Source organism: Chelonia mydas, chromosome 1 (genome assembly GCF_015237465.2).
Source record: "Chelonia mydas isolate rCheMyd1 chromosome 1, rCheMyd1.pri.v2, whole genome shotgun sequence".
Lineage (NCBI taxonomy): Eukaryota > Metazoa > Chordata > Testudines > Cheloniidae > Chelonia > Chelonia mydas.
Window position 1 is genome coordinate 108,210,527 of NC_057849.1, and position 19,003 is coordinate 108,229,529.

Sequence of the window (19,003 nt, forward strand, 5' to 3'; positions counted from 1 at the left end):
GACACCCCTTGCTTTCCTTCTTCTCTCTAACAAAACGAAAAGGAAGAGCAACTAAGAAGGGGTGAAGGAAAGCAATACAGACACTAGAAGGGAGATGGAGACTAGTAGGAAAAGGGTCTGGGGAGAAGAAATAAATGAAAATCAGTGTGTGTATGGGGGGGCGGGCAGGGTGGAGAGACAAGTCATGGAAGCAAATAGCTTACTTATAGGGGCAGGACTGTTTGACAGAAACTCAGAAATTTCTACCCCTAAATCTTACTCTTTGAAAGAGATAGAGGGGTGTTTCATTATTATACATAACCCCCTACAATAGGATCAGACATTTTAAACTATGGCTTGTTGCTATTATAAATATATTTATTAAGCATGACCATCTATTCACTCATCTCAGTTATTACGATGCTTCTATGCATTTTGATTACAAGAGAGGAGAGTTAGGAGGAGCTATTGTGTGACAGAGGCACATACAGAGTAGTGACGAGTCCTGTTTTAGATCTCACATAAACAAGGTTTAAAAGTATTTGGAGAGAAACAGAGGGCCACATTCAACCTGAAGTAAATGGTGGTAAAGCCAAATTTAGCAGATATTTAAAGAGTGCTGTAAATTAAACATGTTTAGGGCATGAAAAAGTGAAAGTTGCAAGTTTGGCTTTCATTGGCTATGCAAAACAAGTATAACTTCATGCTGATGGAGTGGAAGAGTGTTGTAATGAGCAGGGAAATGAAAGCTGCCCTCCCATTCCCACCCACCCGCTCCCCATTCTAATTTACATCCACACCGTCCTCAACACATCTGAGAGAAAGTCCAGGCCCAGCATAAGCCAGTGCAGCTACCATTAACTTCCACACAAGTTGTATCCACTTATGCCAGCCTTGAATTTGATCCGAAAATACCAAATCAGTGGTTACACTCATTTTTACACACCCACTGAGGGTTTAGCTTAGCAAGATACATCACTGCTTGCCTAACTTTCAGCATATGAGTAATCCCAATTGTAAGTCAGACTCAGTATCTGTTTACACTTTAAATAGTGGTGTAAAATGCATGTCAGGTGTAAGAAGAAATATCAGACTTGCACGGTTTTGACATTTAGGCCTCAATTCATGAAGGTTCTTAAGTACATGCCGAACTTTAAACATGAGTAGTCCCAGAAGTCTATAAGCTTAAAGTTAGGTACACGTGTAAGAGTATCTTGATGAATCAGGGCCAAAGTGTCACATCAGTGCAAGTTACAATTCTTCATTTCTTGCACCTGACATCTAATTTACCCCATCATTTAAGTCGCTGATGAGTTGATCCACAATGTGTTGTTTGAAATGGTCCTTTGTTTGGATAGGTTATATGACAGCAAGATTCCAAGGCAAAGATAATTTGTATTTAAAATTGGTCCAACAATGTAAACACTAAATACAGTGCTGGGTTTAAATAAATAATAAAAAACTTTACAGCCTTCCTTAAATACTGAAATTACAGTTCACTTCCTGTTGAGATTTAAGGCCCAATACTGTAGTCCTCACTAGCAAAGCTTTACTGGCATGAATGGGAGAGAATGTATGCTTGTCTGTTAGCCGATCTGAGTGATTGGAAAGGGAGTAGAGAAAGGAGGGAATTTGGCTGCATCCTTACTAGTCGATCTATACAAAATATTTAAATTGCCATAGTCATAAGAGCAATTCAAGAAAATACCAAAATATATCCCAAAGTGCATAAGTTGCATAACTTTAAAGAGCTCTGTTTGGTGCTACTTTAATGCAAAAATGTAACAGGATTTTTACTAATGCAAAGAAATTACAAAAGGAGAAGAATGTTTTACTATTATTTGCAGCAATGTTTAGAACACATTGTTAAATTATTAATAATACACATTTTCCCCTCTAATGTGGAATTGTATAATTTCCTTTAGGTATTCATGACAAGAAAAAAGCAAAAGCTGCAGATCTTAAAGGCCTTCTAAAGCACATCATCATAGCCTGTGTAGCGGTCACTGGTTTGATATTGGCTGTAATAGTGTTGATGCACATATTTACTTCGATATTTCCGAAGAACAAACAGTGAGTTGTTGTTTTCCCCCCCATTATATAGTACATGGTTGCTGTTGAATAATTAAGATGTTATGGTTAAATACACATCACGGTTTTTTGAATTCTGGAACATAAAGTGTTAATTCCTCAAAGTAAAAGACAACATCAGACTGTAAATTAGGTTTCTGCTGTAAGATCACTTTTAAATTGTTATCCAAATTCATAAAAATGTATATTGCTTTCTGAACTTATTTTTATTATTGCAGGGAACCAGTAATAACTAATACTTACAACATTTACAAAAGAGAAAACCCAACAAAAGATGAAGCCAAATCAATCTCGGAAATAGATTGCAAAGACCTGAAAAGAGACATTGCTGTAGTGAAAAATCAGTGTGAACATAGTAACCTGAATCAACCACCAGCGCATCAATCAACAGAAGAATCTAAAGAAAATGGTAAAGACTTAGAACCTTCAGAAAAACAACCAGGCCATAATCCTTCCTCCATTAACTCACCATCAAAAAGGACTGATGAAAGAAATATAATTCTGTCAACGTCAACTGAACCTGTAAAATGTAACCATTCTTCACAAATGCCTCCCGACAATTGTTCGTCTTCAGAAATGAAAACATGCAAGAACCACAGAACTAGACCTAGAACTTTAAAAACAAATCAATCTTGTTGTCACAAACCAAGACAACATTGTACAGAACCAAAAGAACATGGTTATAAAAGACTACGGGATAAAGATATCGCTCTTCATAGAGAGCATTTAAACCATCAAAGATCATCTAAGCATGACAAACATAGATCAAAGTCTACAAAATGTAATACAACTCATTCAAATTGTTCACTTCTAGATGGATGTTGTAGTGACTCAAGTCCTAGTGATGATTCTTCATCAGATTTATTCATTTCTTCAGATACAACTGCAAAAACACATCTGTCAGAAATATCCCAACATGATGGTTCAAAGTGTACATGTTCTCAGCACAGAATGGGTTCTTGTAGCTCTGATTCATATTCTGATTAGAACATTAGTAGCATTCCAAGGAGTAAACATTATCATTCTACATGATCAGTGATAGCCAGCAGCATGTAGTACCAATCATTTTATCACATGTGATCATGATAGTCCTGAGAGTCCTGGAGGTTGTTTTCTTTTGTAATCATGCTAATAAATAAATATTTTTATATTAGGCGTCAGTACTTGCTAATGTAGAGATTAGTTTCAGGTTTGTTCATGACATTTTATAAACTATTAAGCTAACATGCACATTTTCTTTATATGTTTGAGTTTTCACAATGCCCATAACTAACATTGCAATACTAATACCGTAAATGAGCGACACAGAAAAGACCCATACTGAATGTGAATCTCTCAAGCCTTTTGGATTTTTTTAATCAAACGTTTTTGTCTCAATTCCTCCAACCCCAGTGATCATCTTCTGTAGAGGTAAGGAATGGGAAGAGTTCAGTTTACTGATACCTGCATTCTAACAAAATTAAATCCTTTATCCAGAACTGGTCCAGTTCCAACTAAGCAAGAAGAGATGGATGCTAGACATTAGAAGACTTTTATCCCATCCCAACACCAGAATTGTAAATATATGAGAGAGAGAGAGAGAGAGAGAGAGAGAGAGAGAGAGATCGCACATTGTAAAGGGCTCGATTCAGCAAAGCACCTTTGCACATGCGAAACTTTAAGCATGAGTGGTTCCACTGAAGTCAAGTGGACTGCTCAAGTGCTTCGCTGAATCAGGGCCTAAATAAAGAAACATTTTGAAAGATGAAGTCTAATCATACACAACATCACATACAAATAAATATTAGAACAGATCATCAATTTAAGCTGTTCTGAAGAGGATAAAATTTTCAAACTTGTGCATAAATCTGTTTAGTTTTCTTAGTGCAGAGCAACAATTGAATGTTTACTTAAATACATAAAACATCTACGTAGCATTGGACTTTCAAAAGCTTTCTGTGTTGGCCTATGTGCTCCAACTGAAGTCTGAGTTAGGCCTGTGTTCTGAGGGCTTTTAAAATCCCACCCCTATTTTTTTTCCCCTTGTGCATTACTCTAAACCAGTTCCATAGATATTAATCAAGGTTTGTGTTCATCTTTTGGATGAAACCAAGCATAAACTTCAGCCCAAAATACAGAGTGGGTTTTTTGTTCTGTTTTACATTATATATTGATTTTATGGCTGATAACGAGGATTTAGAACAGAAGCTCCAAACTTAGTCTTCTACAACATTTGTACCAATGTTGTAGAAGGTTAAGTTAAAACTGTACATAAAAAATTACCCATCACCTACACATGTGTACTTTTACCCCTCTCTAAAAATTATCATTGGTAAGAATATAGTCAGCTATTTTAGGGCATATAGGCCCCAATCCTGCAAAGACTTGCACCCATGCTTAACCTTAAGCATGAGTACACCTCCATGAAGTTAAGCATGTGTGTCAATCTTTGCAGGATTGGAGCCTCGCTGGTTAGGCCCCAATTCAGGACAGCACTTAAGCGCATACTTAACTTTAAGTACATGATTAAGTCCCACTGACTCATGTTTAAGTGCCCTCCTGAATAGGGATGTTTTCTGAAGCAGGCCTTAGAGTACTGCCGTGGGAGAAAAGTCTTAGTGAGAGCAGGTCTGACTATAGAGCAAGACAATAGAAAAATAGGAAAAAGTAGGTTTATTTTATTTTTTATAGTCCCATTCTTTAAAAAAATGGTGCAATGGGGATGGCTAACAGTTTCAAGTAGAAGGAAAAGTGACAAATGAGTTTTAACTCAGAACAAAAGTATCAACTTGTCAGAGTTTGCCAAGAGTCCAATGAAATTTTCTAGGAAAACCACACTACTGGGCTGAAAGGATTAAAATATAAAGGGAATAGAAGGAGCTTGGATGGGAAAGAGAAAGAGAGTGTAATATTAATTATTAGAAAAATTGAACGGAGCATAACAAATTAAAAATACCCATGGAAATAGCATTACTCAGTTCCATGCAGTCAATATATGAACACTGGAGATAAAACAGAAAAGCTAACAGCAGGCTGATAAAGAAATATTCAGAGGAAACCCTTGGAATCATATCCTCTGTCTAAAATGAACTAACGTTGACTGTTTCCTTTCCAGAGGAAATTAATAAAATACTTCCAGATTATTAAAAAAAAAAAAAAAAAAAAAACACACCCCACAACATTCACTCATGTGAAATTAAAAAGAAAAAAAGAGGAATGAATTATCTAATGGAATCCAATTTAAATAGCATATCAAGATACACACCACCACCAGCAGACCCGCCAGGGAAATCCAGAAGGCCACAGAAGACCTATAGTCTGAGGAAAGCCAGGACTGGATGGGCTACCTATCAAATATTACAAGAACTCACTCTTCAGCTAGCCCAACATTACCACTCTGATGGGTCAGAAAGAACCAGGCCATCCCTCCCCTGCCACATTCCTCCCACCATATTTGACTGTTAAAATACAGATTTAGCTTATCCACAAACCTCACACTCCACACACACTACAACTAGTCTTCTCTCAGACGAAGCAACAATAACACTGCTGTAGGGAGAACTCAGACTATAACATTACAAAAACAATGCCACTTATACAGGGCTTTTTCACGGAGTAGCTTACAAAGCACTTTCAAAAGGTGGGCAAATACAGTTATCCTCATTTTGTCACTGAGGTGCAGAGAAGATCAAATGACTTGACTCACCATATAACATAGAGCAATGACACTCTGCCAGACTTCCTGTGTGGCCTCGGGGCAATCACTTAGACTAGTAGTCCCCAAACTTTTCAGGGTCACGTCCCTCCCCATCCATGCCCCCGCCCGAGCCGCGGCTGGGAGCAGGGCTGCGGCTCCCGGGGGTAGAAGGGGATGCGGCCGGGGTAAGGGGCCAAGGCTAGGGCCGGGAGCAGACCTGGCAATGGAGTCGCATCCAGGGGCTGAGGGCAGGGCCAGGTGAGGAGCTGCAGCCAGGCTGTGGCCGGGGGCGGAGGCTGGGGGCAGGGCTGGGAGCCACGGCTGAGGCAGAGCTGGGAGCGAAGTGGGGCTGAGTCGCATTCGCTCTCCTCATCCCCCATGGGGGCTGGCCCAGGCCCTGCCACGCACCCCCAAATGTTCCTCCGTGCCCCACCGTTTGAGGACCTCTGACTTGGGCCCTATCCAACAGAGCACTTAAATCACTTACATGCAAGCAGTCCCTTTGAAGTCAATGGGACTATTCACATTGATTAGAATTACACAGGCCTTTGAGCTTTGCTGAACCTGTAGTTTTGTGTCTCCGTTCCCTACCTGTAAAAACTGGGATAATAATGGTTCCATACATCCTAGGAGTGTTATGAAGATAACTTTGTTCACGCTTGTGTGGCAGTCTGATATGATGGTAACGGCGCAAAAACATTCAGAGAGAATAGGAACGGAATTTAAGACTCCAGTTGTCTGCTATGTCCAGTTCCATAAGTCCATGTGATGTAACCTTTTCCAGGGTGGACTCTATCATGTAAACTCCTTTGAGAAGATGGAACAGGGGCACAGGGCCAGATAAAGGTAAACTGGAGACCTAGGCACGCTATGACTGGGATTTCCTGGGGTTCAACCCTGCAACCCATAGAATGGAACTGGCAAAGGGGCTTCTTCTCTTCCAGGGAGGGAGGGGCGGCAGGATGGGGTCCCCAGGCCCACCAGGAACAGCAGGGGTGGTTGTGCAGGGGTCCCCCAGTACTTACCTTGGCTTCCAGGATATATTGGCATAGGTGGGGAGACCAGACTTCCTGCACACAGTGTCCTCTCTACTGGGATGGTGCTGATGGGTGTCTTGGAATTAATACCCCATTAAGATACTTGGGACAGTTCCCCTCTCTCAAAAACTTTTGTTCCATACTGTCTACAGACTCAGATCCTTGCATCAGTTACATTCTGGTCATGTTCTCAAGCCACAGATGTTAACTCAGTATATAACTTGTTAAGCTTTTTATCTAATGGGGACTAGGTACCCACATTGTGAGCATGTTTAAACTCAAAATATTAAGCAGCAAGCCTGAGTGGGTTCTAGACTGGCTTACTGGGGAGACAAGTGGAGATTTGACCTAAGTTGTCAGGGAAAGAGGTAGATTTGCAAGTCATTGTGAAGGTGGCAGTTGAAAATAAGTGAGTTAAACTGCAAAGGAGAAGAGGACTGTGAATGTACCCAGAAGGGACATCACAGTGGGAGGAAGGGAGGAGGAAATAGGATCCTCCAAAGTCAACACAACAGGCTCAGTTAAGCAACATAGGAGAACCAGGAAAGCAGGGAGTGAATCAAGGGAGCCTATATAGGAGATGGCCTCAAGGAGGAAAGGAGCAACGGCCCACAGTGCTGAAGAAAAATAAAAGACATGAGTGTTTATATGGATGGAGTATATGCTGTTTTACACTTGGCAAAAAGATTGTCATTAGGGCAGTTTAGGTGCAGTGAAGGAATTGAAAACATTATTGGGGGGTGGGATTAAGGAGAAAGTTGAAGAAAATGCATCGACAAAATCCTTCCTAACACAGGAAGCCATTCAATTAACTTGAAAGGCAAAGCATTTAAAATTGATGAAGGGCAGTATTTTTTCACACAATGCACAGTTAGCATGTGGATCTCACTGCCACATTTAAATCAAGGGGCTAGTAGGATTTATTTAAAAAAAATCAGATTTTTATATGGACAATAGCCAGAGTTGTGATAACAAGGATTTAAAAATCCCAAGAGTTTTGGAAGGGATATAACCCCTCAGACTTCAGGGCATAAACCAGCCGTTAGCTAATATGGATTAGGAAGAAACTGTCACTGTGGGTAAATTGAGTACTCTATGGTTAGGGCACAGCTTTCCTGGCAGGGCAATGTACCTGTTTTGATGGTTTGCCCTCAGAGGTTAATTGAACCTGGACATTTCCAAACAAATTGAAGAACACTGTTCCATTCTCAGACCATTCTACTGATGATTATGACTTTATACTGTACCAGACTCTTGTTTTCCATCAGTGCACTGGCCCTTAGGTGTCCAGTAGCTTCATTCTCACAGATCACCTCGATCTGCAACAAATGAACCAAGAGGAAAAAAACAACTAAAACATCAGTGGTGGAAGTCTCAGGATGAATCCGGCTGATTCTGTTGAAAATGCTTGACATCTTGTATTGTGGCTGGGAGGGAGGCAAAAAAGTTTCTCTGTCTACTTTAAGAGCCACAAGGTCTTGGTCAATTGATTTGTTTCAAGTTGACATTCTGATTAATTCACTGTCTCCTCACTTCATTTCTATTTCAAGTGCCTCCTGTTGTGGGGCAAATTTATAGTTTTGAAGAAAAAACCGATGATTCAGGCTGAACTGTGTTCATATTACCAGGGCAATACTGAAAATGAAAAAACTTCATGTCATCTTTGCTCAATGCTTTAGCTGCCTTTTTCAGGTACTGGAGTTGAATGACCTTTATACCACAACTTGTGATTTAGACCCATGTTCCTCTTGGCTGATGACCTGAACGACCTCCTTATTTGAAGGACCTTTCCCCATTGATACCACTACACAGTCAGTGGAGGAGCTGGAACTGAAGCACCGATGTTTTAAAGTAGGCAAGGCTGTTGTGTGACAGGGTGTTCTCAAAAATGGAATTTTCCTCCCTCTTGATCCAAAGTAGCCCAAACTTGATAGACAAAGGGGCTTTACATCATGCAATGTAGGCTGTTTTCCCCATAGGTTCAGAGAGGCAAAGGGAAGGGGAAAGAGGCAAGCTTTGGAGTACTTGATCAAGTGCTCTGATCACATGGGTTGATTTATTATGGGACTGGGCTGTTGGGATTTCAGTGTAATTATTGTTATAACTTTTTGTAGAATTGTGAACTTAGTTGATGTGAGCATACCAAGACCTGCTATGGATAGGGATTTTGTAATTAAAAAAGATCAATGCATATTGGTATGCAGTTTACCCTTTTTCCACCTTCTCCAAAAATGTGTCATTTTCCAGTCACAAAAAACAGCAAAGTATTTGAAAGATAGTTGTGTTTTTATTTTTCTAAGCTTTTACTTGTGGAACATAATAAATGGATACTTAAATGACTTGATATAATGACATCTTTACAAAAACCATTTCCCCCTAACATCTGGACAGCAATATATAAATATTTACAATGGAAAAATAGGCAAGAAAGAAATAAGTAGTCTTCATTATCCAAGTCAATTTCTTTCTAATCATAGGATTTTGACCACAAAATACTTCATTCACTTCTATCCATATTTACACATTTCTTTACTTCACTTGGGCTAGCACTAAGGTTTTAACTTCAATTTTAGGATGCTATATTATGTGATACATGTCACACCTGTTATGGTCCTGTAATTTGCTTTTGTATAGTAGCAGAATTTGCCTGGAATAATAAATCAAAATTTTGAAAATGTTAGCCTTGAAGAGAGAAAAAAAATTTAAAACGTATGTAAAGTTTACATACCAGGATACAAAGTTTCTCACACAAATACATCACAACACTGAAAATCAGTATAGTAAAATGTTTTTCTTAATACGGATATTAGGTCTCGATCCAAATCTCTTGGTTTTAACAAAAGCAATATCCCAATAGAACAAATATATATAGAAAAAATAACGCCCTCTTATTTTACTGTTAAAAAAGGAAATGGAGCCTTTTGAAACAAACTAAGATGTGATTTCCTGGAGACGAATGTAAGTTACAGTGAAGAGAGCTTAAAAAGCCCCAAATAAAATACGGTCTTCATTAAGAGGAAGATTTAGCATATCAGTTGGAACAGTTTAAACCAGCCCATTTAATTTTGTAATATTACAAACGTTAATGTAAAAAACAAGACTTTTTTGCTCTCTGTCCTATAGTGTCACACAATCACGACTGAAAACATATTGCCTGCAGAAATCATAGACACCTATTGCATGCCATTTGGTTTTAGTATGTAGACACTGACTGCCTTGTCCAATACCAGGTTTAACATCCTTCAGAATTCCAGGAAGACTCATTAGAAGTTGCTTTACGTATGTGAGCTGCGTCTCCCTCTAGTGCCCAAAGACATACGAAGTCTTGGTTCTCTTGCTTTATAATGTTCATTGAAGTCCAATCTAAAGCTAAGAAATCGAAGGCTTTCATCGGAACTGGTTGTCAGTAAGATCAAAAACTGTTGCACAATGCCCTGAATGAAAAGGGAAAAAGAGGAGATTCACCAGAATGTACAGATGGTGTCATTTGTGTGCAATAGTATTTGTTGACAAACTGAGGATCTGAATGGTAGCACTGTATTAGAGGAACAGGGAACTCTGAAAGGAAGGGCAAGCAGAATGTTTATAATTAGTAGTTCACAAATCAAGTGGAGATGGTTATACAGAAGTGCAAAACTAAGTATAACAAATCCACAGCTATATACATGACTGAAGTTAAAAACAGAAAACCTATAACCGCAACAGCAGAAGCTCTACGCCAGTTGGGCACTGCTTATTCTGAGAAGCCTCTTCAGCTTTGTATCCCACACCAGAATCACTGCAGCATGAAAGCACTGATGTTGCAGCTGCACAATTGCAACTGGTTCTCCTGCAACCCATTCAGCAGCTACTTTACAATGTTTATTATACTATCAATTACCTTTCTGTTTCGAGGTACTGCAGCTTATGTAATTATATGCACATAAATTGTGTTCTGTTAGCTGCAGTGCATGCACTCAAGATTTTGATTGTTTTAAAAATGTTTTATTTATAATCTCACAGAAAAATGGTTAAACTAGCTTTGTTATGGTTGCAAAGTCAAGCACTCAAAAGTTAGTAAATATCAGAACTAAGTTTACCTGTGAAACCTTAATTCACTCCCCTTGTGCATATGCATTATATGATGCTATCTTAATTACATGATCATATGCTATTTTTTCCCCACAAGTCCCTGCCTCATTTGCACAGAGCAGACAGTGCCCACTTAGTTCAATGGGTAACCCTAGGCCTTATTTACTACACACTATTCAAACTCTGTTCTGAAATCAATTATTAATTTCCTCCTGGGCTTTTCTCTGGTACACATCTCTATAGTGTCTGAGTGCTTCACAAACATTCAGTAACTTATTTTCATAACACCTCTGTGCGGTGAGGGAGTGGTATTATCCCCATTTTACTGATGGGGAGCTAAAACAGAGAGATTAAGGTCAAAAATATCCAGTAAATGTAGGTGTCAACCAACGCCTAGTAGCTGACTTTTCTATAGCAAAATTTTATATGTTCAAAGCAGGTTTCCCACTGACTTCAATTGCAGCTGTGAGTGCTCAGCACTTCTGCAAATCAGACCCAGGGTCTCAAGTTGGGTACCCAGAAAATGAGGAATGCACAATTAGTGTCTTCCAGTGAAAAGTCTGGATTACATGACTTGCCCAGCATTACACAGGAACTCCCTGACTGAGACAGGAATTGAATCTAGTTCTCCAGGATGGCTTTCAACCACTTTCACCGTCCAGAGACTGAGACCATAATTTCTCTTCCAGCAATCCTCTGCCTCATTCTACTACACACCTTCCAAATTCTACAATAAATGAGGCAGGGGCCCTACAGCCAACAGTTTCCTTCACTATACAATCCTGATTCATCCCCAGATGACATCAACACATACTACAAAACTTGCAGTGAGTTGTAGCAGTGCCCACATGGGATGTTACTGCGTGGCAAGCTGGTGCCTTCTAGATTCACAGACTGGCTTGTCTTTTCCGAGAATTTAGCTGCAAACCTTTTATGGAGTCTCTACTGAGCGTGTGTGAACTGCAGTTTGTCAAAGGCTTATAACTTGGCCAGTTTAGATGGATGTTCACAGGGATGACAGACAGGTCTCTGACACAAATGCCATTTGCCTGCCAAATTACAAAGCATGGAGGCACTAGAGCTTCTGAAATATGGTTGCCAGATTTAAAAAAAAAAAAAAAAAAAAAAAAACCATGGGCAAAACATTTTTACCTGGCCTCCATCTCAGAAACAGCTGAACCACTTTGGCTGAAATTCTGCACAAAAATTCATCCCAAGGCAGACAGCCGGCATGGAAATTTTCAGCCCAAAGGGTTAAAATTTCACAAAGTTATAAGCAACTAAAAACAGGGTCTTAGGAAGTGCCGGACAACCTTAGTAGCATCAGTATTTTAGGTGGAGCTGGTATTATTTAATTTTACAAAACGATTTCATATATTAGACATGCTAATTTACAAGATTCACATTTTAAAAGCATTTAGTACAGAACCTTGCCAGTTCTGGCAGTTACTATCACAAACCCAGCTTTGGAGATCTGGGTCAGAAACGATGAGCCAGATACCCACAAATTGGTATTGCAAAAGATGGAGGAGTGCTGTGCAAGAACACGTTGAACAGGTTTATAACAGCCAGAATGGCTAGTGTAGACACGATGCATCCTTGCAAGCAGTAATGGTGGAACTACTGGTGGCTTAGTGTTGCAAAAAACAAACAAACCCCTACACGTGTTTTATTGTCTAAGGCCTACATCAGTCCTGGTAACAACAATGCTGTATAAATGCAGAACATGGTTCACTTAGAAGAAACCTCTGCTGTCTCCCTAACTCATTGATCTATTTTTATTTAATAGGTCTACATTTAACATCTTGTATTTTGTCTAATGTACTAAACATGTGGGAAATTATAAACAGCAAAACAGGAAGAGAACTGGCTCAACAAGTTTAGTTAGAAACATACAGTAAAACATACATTATGAAGATGATATCACCGTAATCTTCAACATCTAACTTTATATTTTATTTACTGGCTTTTGAGTAGTTATCACTAAAAAATGCTGTCCTTATCCTACACAGTGCTCTTTGCAGGGGGTTTCAGAAAAGTACACGATGAGACATTTCAAATAAGCTTTGACAACTAGACACGACAGAGCAAGTTGAAACTGAAAATCCATCCTTGACAATCAATTTCCTGACCTTCGTAAATTGATAGAAGTGTGGCCCTAACGTTTTATGGTTGATTACAGTAACGTTAATTTTCTTAAATAAAAATGTGGAATGCTTTGCTTGAAGTGTAGCTAAGGGCTTCCATAGTGAATGGTGCATTTGGAATAAAATGTAACTAATTAAGAGTAAGCCTGAATAATTCTCTTTTCACAGCATGTGACTCTGCATGCTTTCACTTAGCTGCTCAGACACTACCCATTTCAACATTCCTAAAAGATGAACAGAAAATGACTGTTTCTTTAAGAGAATTATTTGGGCAGTAATCATTTGCAAAGATTAGGAAGGTAAATGGAATGCAATTGGGATTATATGGATTAAGATTACTTTTAAAAGAGCTATTAAATCCATTATGAAACAAGTATGAGACTTAACAGAAGAGGCTATCATGGTCCATCATGTAAGAAAGTACTTGCTTTCAAAGCTCATACAGAACAGCTACTAGAAGTTCCCAAATATCATCCACCTACAAACTATCAATTTTCCTAAGGTTGATGTTTTCCATGGAGCCACTCTTGAATTAATTAAAACATATTTAAAAAGACAACACACTGTATTGAGGACTAGCTGACACGAATGTTTTAAAACAAAAAAAATTCAGATCATGGACAGACGAACATTCATATTGAAATTGCAGGTAGTTTTGATTTTTAGAAATTCAAATGTATACAAAACTGGCAAATTTATTTTTTTGGTACAGATTAAACAATCCTTATAAATCTGAAGGTCACCTGATAGAAATGTGTAAGTATTCGCAGCTGTGAACACATTTTTGGTATAGATTCTTGAAACTCTCTAATCCTTTTGTTCTCTTCTTCCTCTTCGGATGTAGTTACTCCCCACTCACCCTACAGAACAAAGTGAGAGAGATGTTTAACCTCACATGTATAAACTATAGGTCCAGCAAACAACTGGACTAAACTGACATGTTCATACATCGAAATTCATCATAACAATCCACATATTCAGCTTCTCATATTGTGACTGTCAACCCCTTCACACTGGTTATGCAGCAAATATAACTAACTAGTTGTGGTAATCGACAAAAGGTGACAAGTTATAAAATGTACTGGCTAAGAATTATTATATGATAGACAACGGTAAATGAGAATTCCGTAAGTTTGTGTGTGTTTAGGAATGAGCTGGTTTCATCACATATCCACTCTTCCAATTGAATGTATCTGTATGGTGGGAGGGAAAAGGATTCGACTTCTAGATTTAGGCAAGACATTTTCCAAGAGGGGTTCAGAGCTCTGAACCTACTCTCCACTCCTCAGTCTGAAACATCTCAAAAATGGCTGACTTTCAAGACCTGCTGCAAGACCTTCTATTTAACTTTCTATGGAGTATGTGGAAGCTGCTGATATATTCTCTCTCTGACTATATTTTTAACTTTTGGCAAAGGTACCTAACAACCTTGGATGTTTGTTTTGTCTTAAAAAGCATATCCACTTGAAATTAAAAAATGCATTGTTCTTCCATCTGTTTCAAATAATTGCCACCCATAATTAAGGCTAAGATTATGTCAGAGAGGTCACTGAAGACACGGAATCCATGATTCCCAGAGACCTCCATGACATTTTCCATTTCAGGCCCAGGACGGCCAGGGCCCCTCCCTCCCACAGTTCCTAGCCCTTCCTCCCCCTTTTGTCAGTTATTTTAAAGAAAAAGTCAGGGACAGGTCACAGGTTTCTGTGTATTTTTGTTTATTACCTGCGACATGTCCGTGATTTTTACTAAAAATAACTGTGATAAAATCTTAGCCGTACCCATAATACATTGCACTGGCAGCCTTACTGTACCTCAAGTTCACGCTGCTTCTTTTTCTCTTCAAACTGCAACCTCAGCCGCAGCTCCTCCAAAGCAGCTCTGTACATTACATCTTGAGCACTCTGAAGCTCAATGATTTGATCAAAAATGGCTCGAAGCTGGTTAAGAAGTGTCTGTGAGAAGATTCAGAAAGAGGGTAAAAAGGAAGAAAATTCTGGATATAAAGAGGATTTTAAAGCTACTGTTACATTTATTGAGATTCTAAAGAATTATTTAGCTGGAAACAAATTGGTAACCTAGGGCACAACTGTGCAAAAAACCCTGATTCAGGAGAAACTTTAATACACTTCTTACTGGAATCAAAAAGGGCCAGTCCATATTGCAATAGCAATGTGCTTCATCTCAAGTTCTGTGCCTGCATATGCACCCCAAATGCAAGCCAAGTGACCCACTTTTCTATCTGAAGATTATCACAATGGTTAAGAACATTAAGGGGAAGAGTGGAGTAAAACAGATGGCCAATAGTCCACTTCTAGGTCCAAAATAATTATGTTACTGCTACAGAAAGTCTGGAAAGAAAGAAAGAGTGAGAACATTTTGCAGTTCCTCTTTGTTCTCCTAAAAGATTCTTTTTAAATTCTTACCAGTTGTACAGCTCTTAGTAGCTGTGTAAAACAACTGAATTTTTAACATGAAGGGCTTTGCTCTGGTATTGCCCTTTTCCAATTCAAAAGCAGCTTTTTTGGCTAATTGGCCCATCAAGGAAATAATTATTTGTATTACAGTAGTGCTTGGAGGCTCTCAGTGTGTTGTGTGTTATACAGAACAATATGGTACCCACCCCAAAGTGTTTACAATATAATCAAGGCAAGATGCAGAGAGTGGGTGGATTACACTATTGAAATAAATATGAGAAAGGAGATGAGGGCAATGGTAATGAGAACAGGCATTTACATAGGTCAAAAAGATAACAAACATCTGATGTCTCTACTGGCTATCTATCTAGTAGTTATCTGTTGGCAGATTCCCATAAGCATCGTGGAAGAACAAGTCTTGAGAAGGTATCTGAAGGAGAACAGGGTAGTGGTTTCACATTCTAGTCTGCAGAGGGTATTCCTCACATAAAAGGAGGCACGGAGGAAGGTGTGAAGATTCTTGTGGGAGAAGTCGACAAACATGCCACAAAGATGGAATCAGCATGTGGAGAAATGTGATAAGATACACAGCATGTAAATATTTAGGGACTTAAAAGGTAAATGCTAGAAGTAAAGCTGGTCAAAGCCTGTCAACATTTCAGAAAGAAAAAAATTTCAATACAAAATTTACAATTTCCTCCCTTTTTTCCAACCAGGTCTAATCTGAAGCTCGTATTTGGTGTGGGGGAGATGGTAGTGGAGGGACTCAAAGCTGTGTGTGTCATCAGACGTGGTCAGAATGATGCTGGAGCAGGAGTTAGATGATACTCCATGGACACTATCTTCATTCTTGTCACTCAATCCTGTGATCAGTGACACAGAAAGACAGGGCTGGGGGGGGGGGGGGGGGCACAAAGAATTCAATTTTGGCCCTGCAAAGTTTAAGTTGATGGCAAGACATCCTGGAGGAGTTAGACGGGCTGAGATACAGGACTGGACAGAGGCAGACAAATTAGGGGTAGGGTGGTAGATTTGAGCCATCAGCCTAGAGTTGGTGGAAGCCATGTGAGCAGAGGAAGTCACTTCAAGAAAGGGGTAGCTGGAGAAGAGGATTCAGTGTAGGCATTGTGTACAGCACCGAGTCCAATAAGGCTCTGATCCCAGGGGGGAGGACTCTAGGTCTACTGTAATATAAAAAAAATATTTTTATAATTTAAGCATGAGCTGACATAACAAAGTTATGATTTTATACAAAGAAAAAGGCGTACTCTGGAGTCGCTATCCAACAAACAGCGAGAGATGATTGTGTCCAAGAAAACTTCATGAGCAGCGATGATGTGATCTAAGTCCTGTGCTTGTTGGACCTTGTTCCAGAGCTCATCCCATGAACATTCAAGGACCTAGAAAACAAGGATTCAGGGCTAAGCTGTTCTATATTTGATAGATTATATAGTTACTCTTCTACTCTAAATAGAAGACACATAAGTCACCTTGGTTATTAAATGTGACTATTCTCCCTTTTTAACAGTAACAAATTAGATGGATAAAGTGTACCTCAAATGTAATGTAATACTGCATTTGATGAATGAAATGGACCATTTCTGATGCCAGAACGTGGCACTGATGCAGCACCCCAGAAAGCTCTGTAAAAAAACCCAGAGTTTATATATTAAAACAGAGGACAGACACACCAGCCAGTGTATTAATATTGCTTTATCCAACATACTAAGTAAGCTATAGCAAGACAGTCATTGGTCTTCATCACTAGCTTTAATACTAGCTAGTAATACTTGAGTAAAGATCTTTCTCTAATGAATTTCTATGCAATATAAGACAAACAAGGAACCAGATGTCTAATCATATAGCATTTTATGGCTTTGCATTATGTAAAAGCCTTTTGCTTCTCAAATCCAAGAGACAGAAAGAAATGCATTATAACTGTACGCAATATTTAAATATGAAAATCTTACAACTCAATGTCTCGAACAAACACTTACTATCCTTCAGGGTTTTTGGTTTTTTGTTTTTTTTAAACACACAATTCTTCTGCATACTGTGCATGAAATATATGTGCTCTCTCAGATATTTTGAGGCAAAAGAGAAGAAGGATGGTCCAGTGATTAGTGGATTAGCCTGGAACTAAGGAGCCATGGGTTCAACTCTCTGCTCCACCACAAATTTCCTGCATGACCTTATTAGGTAAATCACTAAGCGTCTCACTGCCTCAGTTGTCCATCTGTAAAGTAGGCATAATAGCACCTCTTTACCATACCAGGTAGTTGTGAGAATAAAATACATAAAAGACTGTGAGATGCTCAGATACTACACTAATGGGATTATATAAGTAATGCAGATAGATTAAAGAAATAACATTTCATTAACTGCAAGGTGATCTTGCCACCCAAGAAAAATATGAAACTTTGAAATAGGTTAAGGACAAGTTAAGACTGTGGTGGTGGATTGTTGTTGTTTTGGTTTTGTAAAACACTTTGTGAGTTTATAAAACCATCAAAAGATTTGAGGGTCTACCAATGAGTACCACCTCTGGTTCTTCACTCAATTTCTTTGTTCATAAGCCATTCCTAGCACATTACGTTACATGGATGCATGTGAGGAGTCAAATAAAAAATAAATCTCTAGTTTCATAATAAATGGCTGGGTCTGCTACTTTGTTTTTTAATACATATGGTATTAATTTGCTGCCCTCCCTGTGACCAAAGTATGTGGGAGCACAAAGAGACAGGACAAATAAAGGTATATTCAGTTTCTTTGTTTGTGTAACTTGTTTTAGGCTGAAAATAGGCATTATGCTGGGAGCCAGTGTCGAAGTTCCAGCACAGACTGTGTGTGACAACAGACATGTCATTTACCTTCTCCAATCACGAGGTTCTCCATCTGTAAACTGGGGATACTGATATTTACCCATATCATAGGGAATAGGAGCAAAAAGGCATAGCTAAGTTTTAGTCACTCACTATGTTAGAGAAAATTATTAATTTCTTCCCTCTGCAGCTTTTTAAGGAAACACACTCCTTTCTCTTGGATGAGGATCTGGCTATAGAAGTTGATGCACTGCGAATCTCCCAGACTGAATTATAATACATTGTGTCTAAAGCTGAAGATGGACAACACAACAGCATATCTTCACACCAGGACTAATTGTTGGGAAAATATATACTGCACTCTCCACTGGCTTTCAGTTTGCTTCTGGTGCCAGTTTAAGGTTTTACCCTCTTAATCTTTAAGGGCCACAATGGGTCAGGACCAGGCTACATTAAAGAATGACTCTCCACCCATTACCTTCCAAGACAGCTGCACTCTTCTGGGACAATGCATCTAACAAAGCCTAGACCAAAGTTTGAGAGAACTGAAAATAAGGCACTCTCAGTCAAGGGTACCCAACTATGGAACAACCTACCAAGCAAGTTAAGACTGTACCAAAGCCTATTTTAGAGAGTATGTTACAAAACCGACCTCTTTGCCACATTCTACCTGCCATAAGTGAAGAAAAGGAATTACTTACATTTACAAAAATAAAATAATCCCAAAATCAAAAGACATGGTGAAGAAAGCTTTGGCAAATCA

At 38.9% G+C, this 19,003-nt stretch overlaps 2 protein-coding genes across 20 annotated transcripts in view; one reads left to right on the forward strand and one right to left on the reverse strand.

Annotated features, from left to right (window-relative positions):
- LOC114020404 overlaps positions 1-3,241 on the forward strand; it is a 29,728-nt gene extending 26,487 nt beyond the window's left edge. For all 15 annotated transcript variants that reach the window (XM_043535723.1, XM_043535698.1, XM_043535716.1 and 12 more), the window contains 2 exons: positions 1,905-2,052; positions 2,289-3,241. In XM_043535723.1, coding sequence (XP_043391658.1) covers positions 1,905-2,052; positions 2,289-3,057 — 917 coding nt within the window. In that variant the 3' untranslated portion in view covers positions 3,058-3,241. The remainder of the gene's footprint in view (positions 1-1,904; positions 2,053-2,288) is intronic.
- Positions 3,242-9,050: 5,809 nt separating this feature from the next.
- Positions 9,051-19,003, reverse strand: part of TUBGCP3 (tubulin gamma complex associated protein 3) — a 118,254-nt gene continuing 108,301 nt past the window's right edge. For 4 of the 5 annotated variants that reach the window (XM_007063897.4, XM_037897049.2, XM_043535650.1 and 1 more), the window contains 5 exons: positions 16,973-17,061; positions 16,687-16,818; positions 14,816-14,956; positions 13,745-13,861; positions 9,051-10,217 (listed from right to left, as the gene is read on the reverse strand). In XM_007063897.4, the coding sequence (XP_007063959.2) occupies positions 10,059-10,217; positions 13,745-13,861; positions 14,816-14,956; positions 16,687-16,818; positions 16,973-17,061 (638 nt within the window). In that variant the 3' untranslated portion in view covers positions 9,051-10,058. The other variant, XM_037897063.2, reaches the window with a different exon arrangement.